Raw genomic sequence first — 21,463 nt, forward strand, 5'->3', positions numbered from 1 at the left:
CTTGATCTCAGGTTTACTTTTAGAGAATGAAAAACAGATTTTTATCAACAATTTATTTGTATCACATAGAAAAATTTAATTTTTTTTTTTTGTAATTTTATTTCTTTAAAAAAAAAAACAAAAAAAAAATAGATAAACTAATCTGTAAGAAATCATTTACATTTTCTTAAAGATTAAAGAACATTCTGGCACTATCAGATTGTACTTGTTACAACTATATTTTACTTTATAAATATTAAATGTAATGGAAAGTTAGCACATAATATACTAGGCACATTTGATATTCTTAAAAATTAAAACTTAAATATCTATAATATATACTATAACAATTATAACAAGGCACAATGTATATACAAGTAAGTACATTAAATAAGAAAATAAGTACCTACACTCAAATATAAATTTGACATTACCAAAAAACTTAAATTTAAATTCAAAATACTTAAAAAACATGAAGTTGTGAAGGTCCCAAACAACTAGTTTAGGTATTGAAAGTTTTTGATTCTTTTTCAATTAGATTTCTTCTTTAGTTAATAATTAATTCTAAAAACTACAATAAGGCAGTATAATCATAGAATAATAATTATAAGGCATTCTTATTATAATCATAACTTATCTATAATAAAAAGCGACTAATAAACAAAAAACATTAAAGCTTAAAAAAAATACGAACATTTTTATAAAAATCACATTAAAAGGGACTGGGATTTTTTAAGCAAGTTTTTTTTTTGTTTTTCACGAAAATTAGTCTTGTTTTTAAGAAAATGATGTACAATCCTATATAGGTTTACAAAATATTCAGTCAAAACTTGGCACCTCGAAAAAATTAAGCAGTAAATTGCCTTTTTCAATGGTCGCGTAGAATTATAATTGAAGGAAGTTACCAACACTTGCGACTAGTCAAGAAGGTATTTGTTATCACAATTTCATTAAAGTAGGCAATAACAATCTTTCTCAAAATCTGTAATTGAAAAAATTATTTTGTGTAGAGCAAGATTCAAGTTGAAATCAATTTAATAAGTTTTAATAAAGCTACTTATTTTTCTAAGGATTGAAGATTGACGAGGAATCGGTTTCTGTAACTCAACCAACCCGCATAGCCCACGTAAGTTTCCAATAATTATAAAGAATTTATTGTATTTTATTTTTTATATTACTGCATTTTTTCACTGATTTTCTATGTTACTGATTCTCTAAATTGTTTGTAGGGAAGGGATTAACTATGCGGTTAGCGTACTGGAGTCCCACGCGGAGGTCACGGGTTCGAATCCAGCTGCTGACCCTTAGATTTCTCTTCCTAGGAGCTACTTACAGCTCACTGGGTTGTCTGTAACGAGAGAACACTGTCCGGAGGCCGGCAGTGCACTGAAAAAAAAGCTCCGGGCGCTAATAACCTGAGATGTTATCGCGCCTTAAATCATAAAAAAAAAAAATTGTATTTTTATATTTGTAATATCCAAGCCTTGAAGAAGACAATATATTTGTCGAAACGTTGGCAAAAAGACGAGTTGTTTTTACATGACCGATTCCTCGCCAATCTTTAATCCTTAGTTTAATAATTTACGGTCACGAAGCCTATATATTCCTACTTTTTTTCGTCACAAAACCGTAAATCGGATCGTCGACAACCAAAACTTACTACTGGAATTAGTATTTTACTTTCTAACTACACTTCTAACAGTAGGTTTTTTTCAAGTTATGTGGAAGGCTGGTTAGAGTTAATGAAGGAAATGAATCGTCTTCTATTGGTAAAAATTATTTCATTGTCAGCGATTATTGCCTTTTGATCGTCAGATACGACAATTTGAAGACTGAAGATTAAGAAGAAGAAGGCAAAAGGAATAGTTGCAAAACAAGATATTGAAGGAGTTCAAGTTCTAGAAGGATTGATTGCCAAGAGAAGTAAGATAGTTCCAGCAGAGCTTCGCACTTTAAAAAACATCGCTACAAATCGTAAATTCGGGCTGAAAATTGTTCTTCGAATGATAATAATATATTTCTAATTTTCTTTCATAAACATTGATCTGTCTAACTTAAAACAAACTTTTTTTTTTTTTTTGTTAATTTAGTCGAGAAAATGGATCTGTACTTCAATTTTTCTTTTTCCAGAAGTTTTATAATCATACAACAAAACATTTAATAAAAACAACTCTAAGAATAACTTTTAAATAAATTGTTAATTTAACAATTTACTGCTATTAAGTAACCAAAAAAAACTAAAATATTTAGTCCATCCCCATTGTGATTCTTAAAACTAATTTCCCCAAAATTGCGCCACAGAAAAATTAGACATAAAATTTTGTTCTCTAATTTGTTCTGTTGAAAATTTGTTTTCTAATAAAAACTTCGTCTTCTATTTCCACCTGGATAAATTTACAAATATTTACAACTACTCATACCAGTTTCTTTTTCTTTTTTAGATTTTCTTTTTTAAAATTAAAAACAAGTCTTCAAATATTAAAATTTTTAGTGATTAATTTAAAATTTTAATTATTAATTAATTTTTTTATACTTTCTAAATATTAACGATGTACCAAATTATTAACTGAGTGAATGAAAAACATTAAACCATTGTTAAGCTCCAAATAAGTACAACTGATGCTTTTTTTTGTACTTTTCCTAAATATTAAAAGAAATAAAAATAAACGCAAGAAGTCATTTAATAATGTACTTCGTAATTAAACCTGGGAAAACTAGATTATTTTCTAAAATTATTGTAAATAAAAACACACAGTTTGGGGATTTTTTTAAAAAAATATTATTATTTCTGCAGACTCAGCTGCTTTCTAAAGATGTCAGGGATTAGAGTATGGAGGATTATAGGATAAATGGAGAGGCAGAGCCGCTGAAGGGTTTAGCTTCAAGAATTGTAAAGCTAAAATGGATTGAGGCATTTGATTTCGATTCTCTTCGTTAGGGGTTTTCATTATTCGCGTTTAACAAGAGAAATATTTGGAAAAGTCAAATGTATAGAACAATTGTCCATTCATACATCCTATTTCGAGGTTTTAGACACGTAATACCGCTTTGATTAGATTCTCATAACTTATTTTGATGGCAGTAACTATTTTAATTCAGTTGTCTTACTAAAAAGAAGATTATAGTTAAACTTTATGTTTCATAAAACTAATAAAAAAATACCTCTCAAATATTTCGTGCACTGATAGTATGAAAAATTATTGATTAAAAACTCCCAGCTAACATAAAATAGCCCTTTATCATGGACTTATATAAAAAGATTAGACCCTACGTGTTGACAAAATCTCATCCTATTCGTAAAGTTCTTAATAACTTATCTACGAATGGATAAGGCGAAGTTATTTAAGTGTAGTATCTTAATTACTATAATCGAGAAAACCTTTCTTGAAGTTAAATTGTAAAAGAAAAAATTCTTAAAACGACTTTAACAGTGAATAAGAGCAACTTTAGTATTTTGACTGTTCTGCTTTTGACTCACTTAGAATAGGCACTAATTTAATACAAACACGAACCCTGATTTTTCTTATTTTTTATATCATAAACTATTCATATTTTTTAATATAATATAAAATATAAATTTTAAAAAAATTCTTACTTAGACATGTTTTAGAGATTATTCACTTTTATCAGTAAAAATTAAAACTGATATGAGGAACATAAAATTAAAAAAAAAAACCTTACTTTAAAAATGAAATCAATCAGTAATCATAATCGTCATTATGTTTTTCCAGATTTCCGCTAAGTGTAGGGTCTGGTCTGGTTCTTTTGAAAAACCCACATTTCCATAAAAGTAAGGCCATAAGTAAAAGAAGTATCAGCCCGGCCACAACACCAACCAGGATCATCCATAATTCAACACCATCCGTGACTTGCTGTTCGGGGAATCCACCTACTTTTGCAACGGTCACAGCCTAAAATTAAAAAAAAAAAGTTTAGTATTCTTTTCCGCAGATATAAGCTCTTTTTTTGACCAACAAGCTAAAGACATTTACTTCTAACAATGAATATCATTAATATTACAATCTAAAATCTAAGACATTCCCAACTTGCATCCAAATATCTTTTTTACATCTTTCCATCCTGAACCTATTCTATAACCTAGGAAGTAACCTCCATCTTTACAGTCCCGGTGGCAGTACTGTGATCCTGAGATATACGGATTGAATTACATAAATGTGGCACTGCAGAACGTGAAATAGACGTACCGAAAAGTCAAGTACTGTTCTAAATACTTGAATAGATATTGAGCATTTCATTCTCTTAAATATCATGAACATATTATTATTATATGTTTCGAGGTTTTCTTCTTCTTAATTGCACTCTGCAGTTTGCGGTGAAGATCTCTTATTGATTCTGTACAGAAAAGATCCAGAAAACTGATTTTTTACTCATAGTTTTTGAACCTAGGCAGTTTGGATAATTTGGGTATAATGTAATAATTAATGAATCCTTGTTGCTTTAGATCTGTTCTGTAGATTCGTTAGGCTACAGTCGGAGAAAGCTTTCCTTTTTATGAGGTTCAGGATTTTACAGTTTTATACTTTGTGATTTACTAAAATATAGTGATTGTCAGCAAAATGTGTATTCGTTCCCCAAACTATATTGATTAGACTGCAGAGTTTTTATCAAAGAATGCCGGATTGGGTTCTAAAATTGTTAGAAAATTTTTCTAGCCACCGATTCTTAAAACAAATGAAGTTTTAGTTTAAAAAAGGAACTTAATTTGGTAAATTCCATTCTTACCCTCGCTTCAATTTCGTTAGGTTTTGAAGTAATAACTAAGCCAGGTGCATGAACATAAATTTTTGCATTAGATGCAATTTCAGCCGCTTTAACTCTTGGATAATCCTCTACTAAAGTACTATTCCATAATCTGAAAGATGGATTAAACATAATTAAAATTAAAAATTTATTTATTATGAAAAGAAATGACTGTCCATGTACAGAAAATGATAAATTACACATTACCTTGCTTTAATAGTTAGCGTCGCCGACTGTGAAGCACTTAATTTGTAGAATACACAATGAAACTTGATACATTTCGCTGTACCAGCTTTACAATTCATACGAACAATATTATCTGAATCTTTTCTAACAATCATCTCTACTTCTCTTTTTCTACGCAATCGTGCGTACTGTGGACTGGCGGAAGTATTACCATTGTTATCTGTACCACCAAGGAATTGTGCTCTCTCAAGTAATTTTAATGGATTCACTTGATTTGTATGTGTGTAACATGCACCACCTTCTTCCGCTGGAAAAAATATGGATTATATAATATATGTGGCAAATTCTTTTAAATTGCTTAAGTAGCCCAGTTTTGCAAGCATACATACTTCCTTGATGAACTTCTTTAAAATGGAAGAATATAAAACTTAGTATGAACCAAAAAATTCATAAAACAAAGAATTAACACCTTAACAGTATTTGTTTAAAGAATTAAGCAATTTTTCTAGAATACTCTGTTTCATACAGAAACGAGAATGACGAGAAAACAAAAAGAAAAAGGGACAAAGTAAAAATTGGAGGAAGTGCGCTTACCATCAGCTGTTGGCTCCTCATCTAAATACAATAACCACTTTCCTAGTGGCTTATTGTTCGCAACTTGGAATGGCCAATCAACATGTACTTCCAAACCGCTCACATGCCATGGTCCATTATTATAAACTTCATAAACATGTTTAATCCTGGAACCTGGTTGATCTTTGTATTTCATCTCAGATTCACCACGAACTTTACCGCCGTAAGTTACCTCTTCCGGTCTTGCCGATCTATTAACAAACAAAATGACAAAATGTGATTTAATCCAAGCAACGTTCGACTTCCTTTTTTTTTTAAAGGGCTTACCCATATTTAATAAGATTTATAAGATGAATATTTGGTACTTACCCACGAATTGATAGCTTTGCTTTTCTTACTACTTTAGCAATCAGTGTTTTTGATGGTTCAGACTCCACAAGCTGGCTCGTGGTGTTTGCTGATAAATCAAATTGTACTTCATTGACCTCATCAATTGAATTTAAAGGTTCAAATCTAAAAAGAGAAAAGAATTAACAAAGACGAAGATTAAAGATTATTAAAAGCAGAACTCATTCTATTCCACTTACCTCAGTACAATATTTACTTCAGCATTTCTTTCGAATGGATTACCCAATGAACATACCACATCCATTTCACTGCTTCTTTCACAGCTGTGGCTTTTTCCCTGTGAAAAATGAAAAACAATGGTACTTTCTTCATCAAATTTTGGGCGTCATGACCTACATGACGAGAAACATCCACATAAGGATGCCCAAATGCTCCATGAGCAAGTTGTGCTTACTTAATAACTTCAAAACAACAGAACACGTACTTCCGATTAGACACACGACGAAAATCTAATACCATTGCAGTATCTACTCTTTTCAAAGAGGGTTTGTTACACTGACCACTAGGGAAACTTTTTTTAAAAAAAATATACATTTATTCTTATCATTTTGGATTACTATTTGCGCTTTTAAACAGGAGAACTTAAGGGACCTGATGATTAAAGAAATCCTTAATACCAATGGTTAGACCAAGCCCTAAAAACTCCGATTCCGTTTTATGAGAATATTTCAGTGTGATATGTGCATTTGCAATGCGAGCGCGGAAGTAAAATTTACGGGAATATGTACATAAATCGGCCTGGATTCGGTAGATGTGTACTTTAGAACAGAAATAGCCACTCGAACAAAGCTCGAAGCTGACCAAAAACCTGAAATTCCACTGACATGAATCTACAAGAATGCTTGACTTTCTGAATCGATTAAATATTTAGAAATAGAGAATTATTCCTGTTAAATTCATAACTTATGTAGTCTGCCAAAATGTATACCTTCAATTGCGCAATGTAACTGACACTAGGAGAATGTTTAATCACTAGATATGATTCATAAGCACTTTCTTGCAAATTGTGTACAGTCACGTTTAATAAAAACTCCTTCAATTCACCAAGTATCAAATCCCATTTATTACCTCCAGGTTCTAAAAAACGTTAACGATTTACACATTTATCATTATTTATACCAATTAAAACAGAAATAATTATCAACATCATACTAACTTGAAAGAGGTAGATCCAATGATGCATCTACAGTTAGCTGACTTTCGCAAATATCATTCTCACCACAATCTTTTAAGAACGTTGCTCGGACAACTCTATCAGCCTGTTGTTGATTCAAGATTGGAAAATTGTCCATTCTAGGCAATGGATCACCGGGTTTAGGTGGTACAGGCACATCTTGTAACATGGTGTAACTAAGGCGCATGGCGACCGCAGTTTGTATATCTCTAGTGTCGTCCTTTTTTTGGAATATATACAAGTATTAGAATTCAAATTACTGAGTACTTGATTACCATGAAAAATAATCTTAGTAAAAAAAACTTTTACCGGAAGCATCTTAACTAGCTACAAATATTTCTAAAGACAAAATCTTAAGCAAATCATAAGGGAAATCAAAATGAGCTATTATGTGAATGAAATGTCCAGAAACTATGTTTGATCAATGGATACAGCTAATAACTTTAAACTTATTTAGAGTAGAACGTCAAAATTCGCGTTAATTTTTTTTTAATAAATAATGAATTATTTTAACTATAATAATATATAATAATATTTAAAATTGTATTCAAACCTTTATGTAGACTGTATCTGAATGGCAATGCTTGAGTTCACCTCTATCCTGTCGTAAATAGATAACTTTATGCATAATATGTGGTTTAACATTGAATTGTGGACCGATGAATACTCGGGGTATTCTACGATTTACGTCAGCTCTTAGGGTATAATTCATACGAAGTCCAGTTCCAGCAGCCAATAGTCTTTGTTTCATCACAGCTTGTACAGATACGCACGTTTCAAATGTAAAGCTACATCCAAAAATATCGAAATACTTGTTTTATCTTCTTAATATTGAAGAATAATTATTAAAAAATTGTAATTACTTAAAAAAAAAATTATACAACTGACCAAGTAAGATTTGAATGCGGATCTTCCGGACAACCATTTTTATTTGGATCAATTCTACTTAAGGCTGTTTCTGGACCAACTGTAGTTGTTAATTCAATTATAGGTCTAGTCCTTAACAGTACTACAGAACTTGATTCAAAAGCACCAATTAGTAGATCTGGATATCCATTATTATCCATGTCTAAACCACCACTCAGACTATATCCGAAAGTTTCTAAATTATAATCTGATCCAAGGATTATCTGACAAAATATATATATAACATTAAAATTAATTGCAATAATATAATGTAAAGTAATGTAACTCTTAAAAAACCAAATGCTATTACCTGCGAAGGTTCAGTAATAGTTCCATTTCTTGAACCTAGATAGATATACACTTTACCAAGATCTTCGTAAGGAGCACCAACAGCTATATCTTCGTAACCATCTTTGTTTATATCGCCTAAATTTGTTATTGCTATTCCATACCTTACAAAAATAAGTTAAAAAACAAAAAAAATGAAAAGTTTGGAGAGCACATTGATAAGAAAATCAAAACGATATAAAAAAAGTACCTAGATTCAGGCTGACCAGTAAGTTTTATAGGTGGTAGACATTTGAGACTGCAGTCATTATTAAGATTTAAGTAAATATAAATCGCACCACCCTCATTTTTATCAAAATAATTGGGCGCACCAACAATTAAATCCACTCTCCTGTAATGAATAAAATAATTAATTTTAAGTTTTATCATTAAAAATAATTATAATATTCATAATTAGGCCAAATATTTGAACTTTTCAGATGTGTCTTAAGCATGGCTCTTATTCACTCCGCCGTTCTATATTTCTTTTCTTTCATTTCATTATTTCGCGATAACCAAAAGCAAGACACTGGAAAACAGCTTCTTATAATTCACTTCATCGTTATATCACTTAAATACTTCAACATCGGTACAGCCTCCAGGCTCAATCTATGAAGTACGGCCTCGACATCTCGTCTATTTCTTTCTACTTCAGTTCTGCCCCAAAAAGAAAAGAAGGAGGTTCGAGATCCATCCTCTTTACTATATGCATCTTAATCGAGTTATCTGTTCAGAATGTAAAGTGTTGCCCGTTTTATACTGCTGAGGAGGACAATATTTTTATGCTAAGAAGCTATACAGATTGCTGCTGCGATTGTAAGTTCTGCGAAGCGAATTAAATGACAAGTGCACATATTATCATGATGCCTAAGATGCCCGTTTTATACTGCTGAGGAGAACAATAATTTTAAGCTAAGAAGCTGTAGATTGCTGCTGCGATGAATGAGAATTCATTGCATCAGCCCAGAATTTGTTTATTCACAACATGGAAGATATCATAGGTCTCAATGTTATGTTGTACAATACTTGCTACAACTGCAGATAGTCATGAATTATAATCTAACTTACTTATCACCATTTACATCTGCCGTGGTCATTTCATATCCAAAATTGGATGTATACATGTCTCCCGTAAGGGTCATCACAGGTTTCATTATGGTGACAGCTGGCTTGACTTTTGTGAATATCACAACTTCCCCATTTCCATTAGATCTAGGAGCACCGGCCGCGTAAGCTAATCCATTACCAAAAAAATCACCAGCAGCTACAGACATACCTGTTTTATTTAAAACATTAATCAAACTGATTTAAAAATATCTGGAAATGTAAAGAAACACTCAAAATTAAAAAAATCATAATAATAATAAAACGGACCAAGATAACTGTATTTGTCGATGGGAGCAGTTTCTTCAGTCAAAGGACTATAATACATAGTTTTATCACGACTAAGGAAATCATCTAAGATACTGAGAACAAATATGGTTCCTCTCCATGTATAAGGTCCTGGAGAGCCTACCAATAGGGTATCGTTAGTGATCAGTCCACTGGTTCCAGCCTGACAGTACCCAAATTGTTCATGGGCTCTAAAAAAAGAAAAGAAATTAAATAAGTATTTCATTGTATTTTTAAAACTAAGAGTTTTTCCTTGAATTTAGAGGTTCGCTAGCTTACCTGTTGGTTGGTCTACCTTTACAAGGATCAATACTATCAGAATGTTCCAGTCTATTTGTAAGCGTATAGCACAGGCCTCGTCCATGTACAAACTCCGGACCTTTTTTTATATATCGGTGGGCGCAAACCTGGAATATTTAATTCTTGTGTTACATATATTAAGTTTTAGCTTTTCCTTTGAGCTTAGTAAATGGAAGTATTGCGATCACATCAAACTTTCTGTATCAAATTTTCACTGAGTTTGTTGTTTTAAGTACCGATGAGTCTGAAAAAATGGTTTTTAATAGAATGGTCTTTGTCAATACGAGAACGTTTGAATTCACCAGCTAGTAGACGACAATTTATTGGTAGCTCTAAATATTCGATACTATCATGGGATCAATCTTACCTCAGCGGTAAAAGTTACCCAATTGGAAGTAGTGTTTGATTAGTGTAGAGGATTTTTTTTTTTTTTTTTTATAGACATCCAATATTCTTGGTGCAAGCTTCAGGATTTGTTGAATTTTTTAAGGCTTCGTTTAGCTAAGTAACTTGAATCCAAGTGTTTTATCCAATTTACAAAAAAAAAAAAATACTTGGTTTTAGCTCCCAAAGATTGATAATAATCGATAGCACCTACATAACATGTTAAATATAAAACTGTTCTTTGGTCAGAAGAGCTTCAGGAAATTTCCTAAGTAGTAAAGGCGAGTAGGTTATTATTGGCTTACACAGCATTAAGGAGCCACAGCTGCGCAATAATTCCGTCATGAACAAATAACAAAATAATAAAAAGATAACAAACAGCATCTTTTTTTTGTGATCACAAAGTCATTCATAATTAATCATAATTTATTTTTATAAAATCGAATTTACATAATTTAACAATTACTAATTGCAAACCACTCACCAAAACTTTACCATCCGTACCCTCGCTTCGTACAGTCACACCTAACCATTGTCCATTTTTTATTTCATCATCCATAGGCGCCACTAATTCTTTATCGTCAACATCTAAATATATATAAAGTTTTAAAAAAAATAAAAAATATATATATATATATATATTTGTTTTCTCAAGGGCAGACAGTGCATAAATATTCTAAAGCACAATTCATTTTCATTTGGAAAATGCATGCAAAGTAATAACTGGACAGATTATCTTAAGTTTTACTTATTTTCAGGCCCCGTGAAAATACTTCTGTGCTGATAGAATAAAATTCACGATATATGTAATAGTAGAATACTTAGTAGAATGAACACGCGATAAAATTATTTGGAACAAAAAACAGTAATAGCAACTAGTAACAGGGAACTAAAACTAATGCAAATGTGGGTGGAAAACCTCTCCCAACTAAACTATCAATTCTTCCTTCCTCTAAAAAAAAAAAAGATTTAGAAATATATAAGAAGATATCCTCCTCTCAACTATATTATTAAGAGGTTATTGCAAAAAAACGCTTATTCAAGGCAGCTGTCTCCATGATTCAAAAGAGAATATGCTGAATAGCAGCAGGAATCTTCCAGGAGTCTTGGACGCTCCCGAGGGAATTAAACAGCTTAAACAATAGTTACACTAAAAGCCCCGAACACTTACACAATATACACGTAGAAGAGATAGTTCTCAGTAATTTGTGAGATAGTTTGATGTAAGCTATTATTTGGGTTTAAGAGAATCCACAGTTAGAACTCTAGCTTTACCAACTCACCCTTACTTATGTGCAACCCCTTAAAAAACTTATTAAATTCTCACATCCCCCAAATATTGTCACATTTTAGGAGCCAATAAAGCTACTTTAGAGCTTTGTACAGCGTAGTGCTTAGTTTTCCCTAATACATGTTAAGTCTAAATTTTGCCTCTGAGTTCAGGCGATCTATTAAAAAATAAAAAATGTTTAGGAAAAAAGAGAGCCCTCCTTAAAAGATTCCTGAAATATTTAAACTTATTTCAAACATTCAGTAATGACAAAAATAATTTTCGATCTTTCAAGAATTATTAAAAAATTTAAATTGGTGAACTAAAAATTCACTTTCTGTTTTATCAGAATAGAACTGAATCCTTATTTCTAATGAAAAATATAATCTTTTCATAGATTACGTAATCTCCCGAGGAAAAAGTGAGAATCATAATGATCTAATCTTATTTTTAGCATCTTTTACAAAATTCCTTGATAATGATTTGATGAAGAAATCGGCAAATATAGTTTCAAGAAAAAAATTTAAGCAACCCTCTTGTTAAACAAAAAAAAAGAAAGCCAAAATTAGATTTAAAAAAAAAAATCCAGTCATATAATGAACGATGCTTGGTCTAAAATCATTTTTATTAACATAGCAAGGCTAAAAAATTCTGTTAGAAAATCCCTCGTAAAACACAAATTTTTATTTTATTAGGCATAAGTATAAAATTGTCAATGCACACACTGTAAATATATAAAAAATCAAATTAACTGTTATGAAAATTACTCCCTTTTTTTTTTTTTAAAGGAATAAACCCAAAAATTTGTTTTAAAATTTAAAAGTATGTATATATTTATATATAAAGATGTTGCATCCCAAGGTTTCTCTGTTTTTAGAAATGCAACACACAATTTTTGCCAATGTGCAGTAAAAAAAAGATCTTCATGGCATTTTTCGTTTTCGTCCTGGTGCTTGGATGAAAATAAATAAATAAATATGTACGAGGTGTGTTCAAAAAGTAACGGGAATTTTCGTTTTTTGAAAAAATATTTATTTATTCATCTACATTAATATTGTCGCCTTCAAAGTAGTCCCCTCGCATACAATACACTTGTGCCAGCGCTTTTTCCAATCCTCGAAACACTTCTGAAACTCGATCTTTGTGATAGCTTTCAGCTCTTTCAGCGATTCGCTTTTAATGTCATCTATACTTGTAAAACGACGGCCTTTTAATGTTCTCTTTATGTTTGGAAATAGAAAAAAGTCACATGGAGCCGTGTCTGGCGAATATGGAGGCTGGGGCATCGTTAAAGTTTTGTTTTTGGCCAAAAATTCACGAACAAGCAATGAAGTGTGAGCAGGTGCATTATCGTGGTGCAAAATCCATGAATTGTTTTGCCACAAATCCGGGCGTTTTTTTCGGATTGCTTCACGCAAACGGCGTTGAACTTGTAGGTAGTACTCCTTATTGATTGTTTGACCTTGTGGCAAGAATTCATGATGCACTATGCCATTAAAATCGAAGAACACAGTGAGCATAACCTTCACATTCGACCGCACTTGTCGAGCCTTTTTCGGTCTTGGCGATCCAGAATGCCTCCACTGGGGACGATTGAGCCTTAGTTTCGACATCATATCCGTAAACCCATGTTTCGTCACCTGTTATAACACGTTTCAGTAGATCCGCATCGTTGTCGACTTCATTGAGTGACTCTTGAGCAACTTCCATTCTCCGCTGTTTTTGTTCGAAATTCAACAATTTTGGAACAAATTTTGCTGCCACACGTTTCATACCCAAAACATCCGAAAAAATTTCATGGCATGAGCCAATTGATATGGCAACATCATCAGCGACTTCTCTGATTGTGATTCGGCGATCGTTCATAACCATTTCTTTCACTTTTTTCACGTTTTCATCGGTTGTTGATGTGCTTGGACGTCCAGGTCGTTCGTCATCTTCAACGTTTTCGCGGCCATCTTGGAAACGCTTATACCACTCGTAAATCCTTGTTTTACTCATAGCAGACTCACCATATGCCTTTATTAACATTTCACACACTTTATTTCATTTTTTACGCAAAATTTAATACAAATTCTTTGATCCATTTTTTTTAACAAACAAAAATCGCCAAGCTCGAAAAACACGTCTAACCTTAACGGCTGCCACTTAAGAAGTAAACAATGAATATTACTGAAAATTTTATCGTACTTCAGGGGCATGTGTACCAACATAATAAAAAAAAAATTTTACAATCAGACTCTCCAAACCCGCGAAATTTAAAAATTCCCGTTACTTTTTGAACACACCTCGTATGTGCATTAGTTGTTACAAATATAAAAAAATAAATGCATTCAAATCCTCCCGAGTGCTTGAACTTTTAAGTATTATGTACAGATAATTAAAAGAAAAACAAAAAAGAATGCAGATTTTATGCAGTGAAGAAAAGGAAAGAAAAAATCCTCGTTGCGTGGTCAGAGAAATCATGCTGAAGAGAATATGTATGCTCCAAGTGCAGAAACAAAAAATTTTTGTCATGCAAGTTGACATGCGTAAAAATAAAAATATTGATGCTCAAACTAGGCCTCGATGGATATAAAAACAAAAAAAAAAAGAAACCTCTTCAAACTTACTCGGATCGTAATAGCCTTCAGCGTCTGTTGGAAAGAAAGTAGACGGTAAAATAGTATTAGTGTGTATTATTAAAAAAAAAAATACTCTTTTTTTAATTATTTGTTTGTTTTGTTTAATTTGAAAAGCCCATGTTCAACTGAAACTATAATGGAGAAGTTTATAAAATTAATTATTTTAAAAAATAAAGTATAATAAAAAAAATATTGTTATTTATATTTTTAAAAAGTTGATTCATTTTTAATAAACAATAGAACTAAATTATGCAAAAAAAACGTAGAGTGCCATTTCAAGCTAAAAATTCAAACACTACAATTTACAACACACTTTAATTTATTAAATTATTCAATGCTTTCGTAATTAGAAACGTTTCTTTTCAGAAAACATCGCAGATCAATGTCGTTTCTTTCTTAAAATAGGTGATAACGTCAAAAAAAAACAACGCTGCAACAAAACAACGTCCTTGTATTACACGTAACAAGGATTATTCTGCTTTTCCCAGTGTTAGGGTTCTTGAAACCAGCTGAGCTGGTAGACTTACATTCAAACCCCAGAGTAGACATAGCGTGGAGGTACACGGATGGCTCCAAGACGGAGGAGGGTGTAGGAGCGGGAGTGTACGAGGGTGAAGCCGAAATGTAGCTTTTCGGTTAGCCTAGGAAAACTAGCTACAGTTTTTTCAGGCTGAGCTAGCTGCAATTTAGGTTCTGTGCTGCCGAGATTAAAGGGCGAGGAATTATTAATTCTAAGGTTGTAATTTTCTCGAATAGCCAGGCTGCTCTATGAGCTATTAGTTCCTACTAGGTCAATTCAAGGCTGGTTTGGGACTGTCTGGGTGCCCTGAAGGAAATTAGTGACCAAAATAAGGTCTTTCTGGTTTGGGGTACCTGGTCATTCGGGAAACGAAACAACAGATTTATTGGCCTGGGAAGGCTCTGTGGGACACTTCGTTGGCCCGGAGCCCTGTTTTGGGGTTTCGAAGTGTGTTCAAGTCTGCGACAATTAACTTATGGGTGCACAGTAGGTCTCAGAAGTGGTGGCTTGCCACCACTGGGCAGAGACAGGCGAAGGAGTTCATTAAAGGCTATTCGCCGAGGCTGACTGCAGAATTAATCCGTCAAGGCCGCGTGGGGCTATAAGGATGATTGTAGGCCTATTAACCCGGCCATTGCAGGCTCAGAAAGCATATGCATCGCATGGGCCTAGCAGGTTCTGTCAGGAAGAGGAGGAAACGGCACTGCACGTGTTGTGTCAGTGTGAGGGGCTCGTGTGGCTAAGGATGTTACTTTTCGGAGAGGAAAAACCAAGGCCTGTGAGAGCTTTACCCAGGAGTCGCTCTCCAACATTAAGAGTCTGATTAAACGGACATGTCTGGAGGGTGAGCTTTAGAATGAGGGGAGCCACAATACACACCAAAGGGGTCGCAGTGGCGTAGGCCTTGAGGCCGCCCTAGTCTAATCTAATATAGCGTGGAGAAAATTGTATTTTCTTAAAATAGAAATAGAGCCCATTTATTAAGAGGAATGACATAAAAACTACTCCATAATAATAATAATGTAGACCACTAGAAAAGATAAGATAACCAAAAGTTGCTAAATAAAAAATGTATCATTAGAAGATGATGATAGATCAGGAAGATTATTTTTAATACTCACTTTGAAAACATCTGAAAAGATGAAGATCTTGCTACAGAAAGCAAAAAATATAATGCCAAAAAAAGCTGAATATGTTCGTGTTTAGTAACTCATATTGAATAGGACAATTCCTTAGTCATTAATGAATAATCCAACTTTAGGAGAAATCTAGTGACTAGCCGCGATAAATACGATAAATGAAAACCAAGCTTTCGCAAAACGATTTCGTTTCTGTCGCACTAACAACAATTCTATATTAACTTAGATTTTTTTTAGAAGTGAAATAGTTGTAACCTCTTTTTGGCAAATAAATTTATTTAATTAGTGATTTTGGCTCCAAAATTGAGTTGAAAAGGAATAGGAGGTTAGACGGGTTGAAGGTTATATATGTATAATGAATTGTGGTTACTCTAACTAAAAACTTCGAATTAAATAGAGAAGTAATCAGCTGCTATACATTCGTAGAGCCACACTGTTTATTGCATAGTTGCTAACGTCATACAGCAATTAAAATAAGGGGGGCTAAATTATTTTAAAACTATTTCCGTTTGCTCATTTTTAGTTAATTACGAATTTTTTTTTCATGGCACCCTACGAAAGCATGTTGAAATAAAATAAAATTTATAACATTTTTTTAATTAATAAGTAAAATATTATAAATAACTTAAATTAGTTTCTATTATTACAAAAAAAAAAAAGAAGAAGAAACTGAAATTTATGCAGTTTTATCACTTGATTCCAAAATTTAAAAGGGGCTTAAAATAAAATAAAATGTTTCTTAAAAATAATAATGACTAATTACACATAGAATAACGTGCATCATTCAACAGGAATAGTCTCATAAATTATTCTGGAAATTGACAGTAGAACAAGAGCTTGCAATTCTTATTTTTTAAATAATTTTTAATTTTTTTTTTATTTTATTTAAACTAAAATTAATTGTGGATTACTTACATGAAATGAGAGAAATTAAAGGAAAAAATATATAATAAAGTTAATTGATTTAGGCGAACTAAATTTGAATAAAATGCCTTTGTCAATATTCAAATCGTCTAATTGAATTTCTATTTAGGTATTTTTGTAATAAATCACAACAAAGCGTACTTCCGGTTTCGTAGCTACTAGCTCTACTATAAACATTAAAACAAAAAAATCATTTCCAAAAAACAAAATGTACCACTGATTTCTACAAAATCAAATAATTAAATTAAAATAAACACATAACAAAGGCAATCTATTACTTAATTATAAAAATAAATTAAAAAGTACAAAGTTGGAAAAAAATAAATACAAAAATCAAATAAACCCACCCCCCTTCCAAAGCTTTATAAAAGTGCCTAAAGTTGTCGTTAAAAAAAAAAGTAATTATAAACCGTCACCAATTTTAAAGGAAAATTTAATTTTTCATGATGATTTTTGGTGAATGGAAAAAACTGGGAAATATGTGTTACAAAATCAAAACTTGGGAGGAAAAAATTGAATTCAATTGAGAAAGCAACTTCTCCCAATTTTGTTCTGCTATAATAAAAAATGGTATATTTATGATTGACTCACCCGTTTTTCCATCTGTGACCACCTGCTCACAGTCATAATAGAGTGTTGTGATAGGGCACGACCATAGAGCCCCTGATTTGTTCGTCTTTGGTTGGCGATTCTGATCTAGTGGAGCACCAACCAATAATCTAAAAATAAAGATTACAACTTTGAAAGGATGATTACGTTAAGTTTTTTTTTTTTTTTTACTGCTGTTTTATAATAGAGTGATCTGAACTTGTATAGTGGGTAACCAGTCCGCAAATTCAGCCTAAACTATCTCAATTATTTTATTTTTTTAAGACGTTTCGGATCAGCCACGGTTTATCATCAGTTTGAGAACAGTCACGATTACTTTATGACTGTTTCAAGAAATCTTAATTTGATCATTTTGTAACTCTGAAATATAGATAAAACCGTTTTGGAGTGAGGAGAATAAATAATAAAAGAAATAAAATCTGTAATGATAATGCACACAGGATGGTCTAAAAAGTCTTTTTAAAGGAAATGTAAAGTAACAGTAAATTTCGAGACCTATTAGAGTGACTAGTGTTAAATTCAAATTAAACTATTTGCTGCGAGAGTAATATCAGTCAGGATTTATAGGGGACTAATTTATTACGGCGCTATCCTTCTTATTAGAAATCATTTTGGAGCAATATGGTTCAAAATAATACACAAATTATACTTTATAAACTTTATGGTACAAATACAACAATATTAAGAGGCCAAAACTGTATCATGCACTTCAATATTCGGATCCCTCTAAAATTATTCTAAGCTGACTATTTATTAATCGATTATGAGAAAATATTAGAGCCAACGATACCCTCAACTTCTCTAGTACCATTAATTTTCAAGGGTAAAGTAAAATCCATTTTTGGAGGCGGCCTTTATATCCTAACTTGCTCTTGCCGTATCTCTAGACAAATATCGGGTTATTATTTAGGTAGGAAATGCTGTTGGAACAGTTAGGATTAGTGGGGATACCTGAAGGACAGAGAATTCCTCTTGATAAAGTTGAACTGTGATTCAGGGATAATTTTTAGCCTTAGTTGGACCTAGTTACACAATTGATCAGTAAAAACTAAATCTACGAGAAACTGTAAGTAAGGAATTAAGAGGAAAAATTAAGACAGAAGTCCTGTTTCATTCTAAGCAATTGGAACCATTTACCTTTCTAGGATCTAACAACTTCCCTTTAATCAGAATTAGTGCTGAAACTGGTCAAATAATAAAAACCATCAAAGAAGATGCTGCTTTGAATTGCAGTACAATAATTTTGAATGGCAAAGCTTGTCTATATAAAACTAAGATAACTCCAGTGCTTATAAATATCTCAGAAAAATAAAAGCCCTGAAGAACATAATAAAAATGAGTTCTATTTGGACACCAGTGCTCCCATGAATTTTAGAGACTAGCCGAGAAAATATGAGTCTTAGGGAGGCCCAGTTGAAGAATGAAAAGATACCCAAATGTTTATAAATGGTTCTACAGCTCCTAGCCACATCAAGTGTGACATTAGAAGGCTTGGTTCCTAAACGTTTTGCAATCCAACAATGACAGAGAGAGATATTCTAGAATTGAGGACCGGGCTATGCAAATGATACAACTTTTAACTTAATAATCACTGCATTATCCATGGGTGGATTATTTGTGGAGGAAAAATATTCGGCGGATTGATTAAAAAAAAAAAGAAAATCCTTTTTCTCTTCCACATTAAAAACAAAATATTTTCTCAAATTTTACTACTAATCAGAGTAGTTACGTATTGCTAACTGACAATAGTTAAGAGTAATAAATGTGTTTTATATGTATTCCAAATTTGGTATTACTAACTTGAAAAATCTGAAGGGCGTATTTAAAAGATTTATATGCCAAAGCAATTTACAAGGATAGCAACATACTTCTATTTTAACAAAGACAGTTAACTACCAAGAGTTATGTTTATTAACATCCTTGTTGACTTCATTACTATTTGTGTACCAATAGAAGCAGCATTAATTAGGAAAATATACAGCGAAAATAATTGTAGAGAGAGTTGAACAAATAACTGATGAGAATAAATATAATATTTAACAGTAAACAGGAATGTCTACTTGAAATACAGTTGTCCAATTAATGATATTAATAAGAAAACATCTGTTACGCATCTAAATATAGATGTCACATAAAAACATTTCTCTACATTACATAAGCATTCAAAATATCGGCCTAGATAAATACAGAAAAAAGGGCTGGCAACAAGTTATCTATTCGTGTTGATTACCAAGCAAGCAGTAAGCATTTAACAAACTTGCAGGCTTCTATTTTTGTTGCTTCGTAATGGCCTACATATTAACTTCATGTAGTTTTACTTTAAAATGGAATTTAGTTTTTTTTTTTAACAACTTTCAATTGTAATACGAGAACGTACCAAAAAAAGGACAAATAGATGATTTTCAAAAGTTACGTTTTTTTAAAACAAGACTTGTTGAGTTGTCAAGGCAGATAAATTATATTTTACATTATCTTTTTTTTCAAGTTGATATATTAAGAAGTTTATGCTTACAAATTGTTTAAAAGATTTTGATTCTGCTCTGAAAACTGATGTTCAGCTACAGAAAATCCAAAATAAGTCCCTTCGCCACCTTTCTTTATCACAGGCAGTCTTGTTTCAAAATTAAAACTAAAACTTGTCGAACAAAATGTTAGAACTAATAAACTAAAATAAAATCCGAGATCCATTTTTAATTTTTTTTACTGATTAAAAAACAATTTTAAAACGACAAAACCAACAACATAACCAAACACTATGCTGCACACCCACCAATCCACCTACATCACCTCAACTAAATCCAAAATTTATGCTAAACTATTCACATTCACTCTACTACGGCACCAGTCTCGTACGAGTTGCTTTCAGCATTAGTCATTCTCATTAATGGCTACCCCCTACACTACTACATGGCAAATCACAATCAAACATACCACGATATCTACTGGCATTAATTCAAACTAAGTAAGCTATGTAATATGTAGCTCTCATTTGGGACTAGGAAACCACCTGCTGGTTTTTCTAACGTTTGTACCAATGATAATACAAATAAATACATAATAAATACGATATATCATGACTGAAACTGGCAACTTTTTTTTTATCTTAACGATTAATGAGGTATACGCGTTCAAGAGGGCCGGATGGCCAATCAAATTGCAAATGTTAATTAATAAAAATGCACACTTGGATTTTTCATTTTTTTTTTTATCGTTGAAGCTTCCGATATGAAAATTTCAGTCATCTGAAAAAGCAATTTTACTGGATAGGATTCTCACAGTTATTCGCTGTTTCCTCGAAAATAATTCTAAAGATTTTCTTTTAAACTAGGTACCCAATTTGGGTATATTCGGTAAATTACTATGTTAAGCATCTCTAAAAAGAGCTCTAATAATTATTGACCACTCTATCATTTACACACGCCAAAGTGATATGCTTAACCAGAACCGTGATACCGGCAAACTCAGAAGATAATCCATGAAAGACTCCGCCGCTCCAACTCGTCTACCACGTTGCCGGGCATGAGCAAGATTCCTCCACGGCTATGAACTGTAAGAAGTTACTTTAGGGCTTCTTGCAAGGATTGACATAACGTATAGGATGTAAGCTCTTGGTTTAGTCTATCTTAGGGACGCTACAATAAACCTGTTTGAGTAACGAGAACCGATTACCGCTGCTATTGCCCCTAGATCAGGGGTCGGCAACCTATTTTAAGTAGAGAGCCATTTCCCCTTAAATAATTTTAGTAAATCTTACCAAGAGCCGCAAGGATAATAGAGTAACCAACTCTGTAGATAATTTGTAATCACAAATTATTATTTTATGATATTCAATAACATATAAATGTTTTATACATTTATTTTCACATATTGCAAAGTAAATAAACAAATAAATAATAACGAATGAAAAGGCGGCAGTCTTACAATATAAATCAAGTACTTTATTTTGATATTGTATAATTCTATTCAATTTTGATTCAAACACTTTAA

General features: G+C 32.1%; 1 protein-coding gene across 3 annotated transcripts; it reads right to left on the reverse strand.

The window, feature by feature from the left end:
- Positions 1-3,664: 3,664 nt before the first annotated feature.
- LOC141446520 (integrin alpha-PS1-like) lies at positions 3,665-20,369 on the reverse strand. Of its 3 annotated transcripts, XM_074113054.1 has the most exons (19): positions 19,989-20,369; positions 17,459-17,586; positions 14,273-14,296; positions 10,875-10,978; positions 9,986-10,113; positions 9,689-9,897; positions 9,383-9,590; positions 8,526-8,666; positions 8,298-8,439; positions 7,970-8,211; positions 7,635-7,869; positions 7,064-7,301; positions 6,836-6,984; positions 6,087-6,184; positions 5,869-6,012; positions 5,521-5,750; positions 4,948-5,233; positions 4,723-4,852; positions 3,665-3,890 (listed from the first exon to the last, which is right to left on the reverse strand). In XM_074113054.1, the coding sequence occupies exons 1-19, from the start codon at positions 20,162-20,164 to the stop codon at positions 3,678-3,680; spliced, it is 3,225 nt and encodes a 1,074-aa protein (XP_073969155.1). In that variant the 5' UTR covers positions 20,165-20,369; the 3' UTR covers positions 3,665-3,677. The 3 variants fall into 3 exon arrangements, with proteins under 3 accessions (XP_073969155.1, XP_073969156.1, XP_073969158.1); XM_074113055.1 differs by lacking the exon at positions 14,273-14,296; XM_074113057.1 differs by lacking the exons at positions 14,273-14,296; positions 17,459-17,586; positions 19,989-20,369 and adding an exon at positions 15,926-16,287.
- Between the last annotated feature and the right edge of the window lie 1,094 nt (positions 20,370-21,463).

Source organism: Rhodnius prolixus, unplaced genomic scaffold (genome assembly GCF_049639745.1).
Source record: "Rhodnius prolixus isolate KJV_2025 unplaced genomic scaffold, Rpr scaffold_7, whole genome shotgun sequence".
Classification (NCBI taxonomy): Eukaryota; Metazoa; Arthropoda; class Insecta; order Hemiptera; family Reduviidae; genus Rhodnius; species Rhodnius prolixus.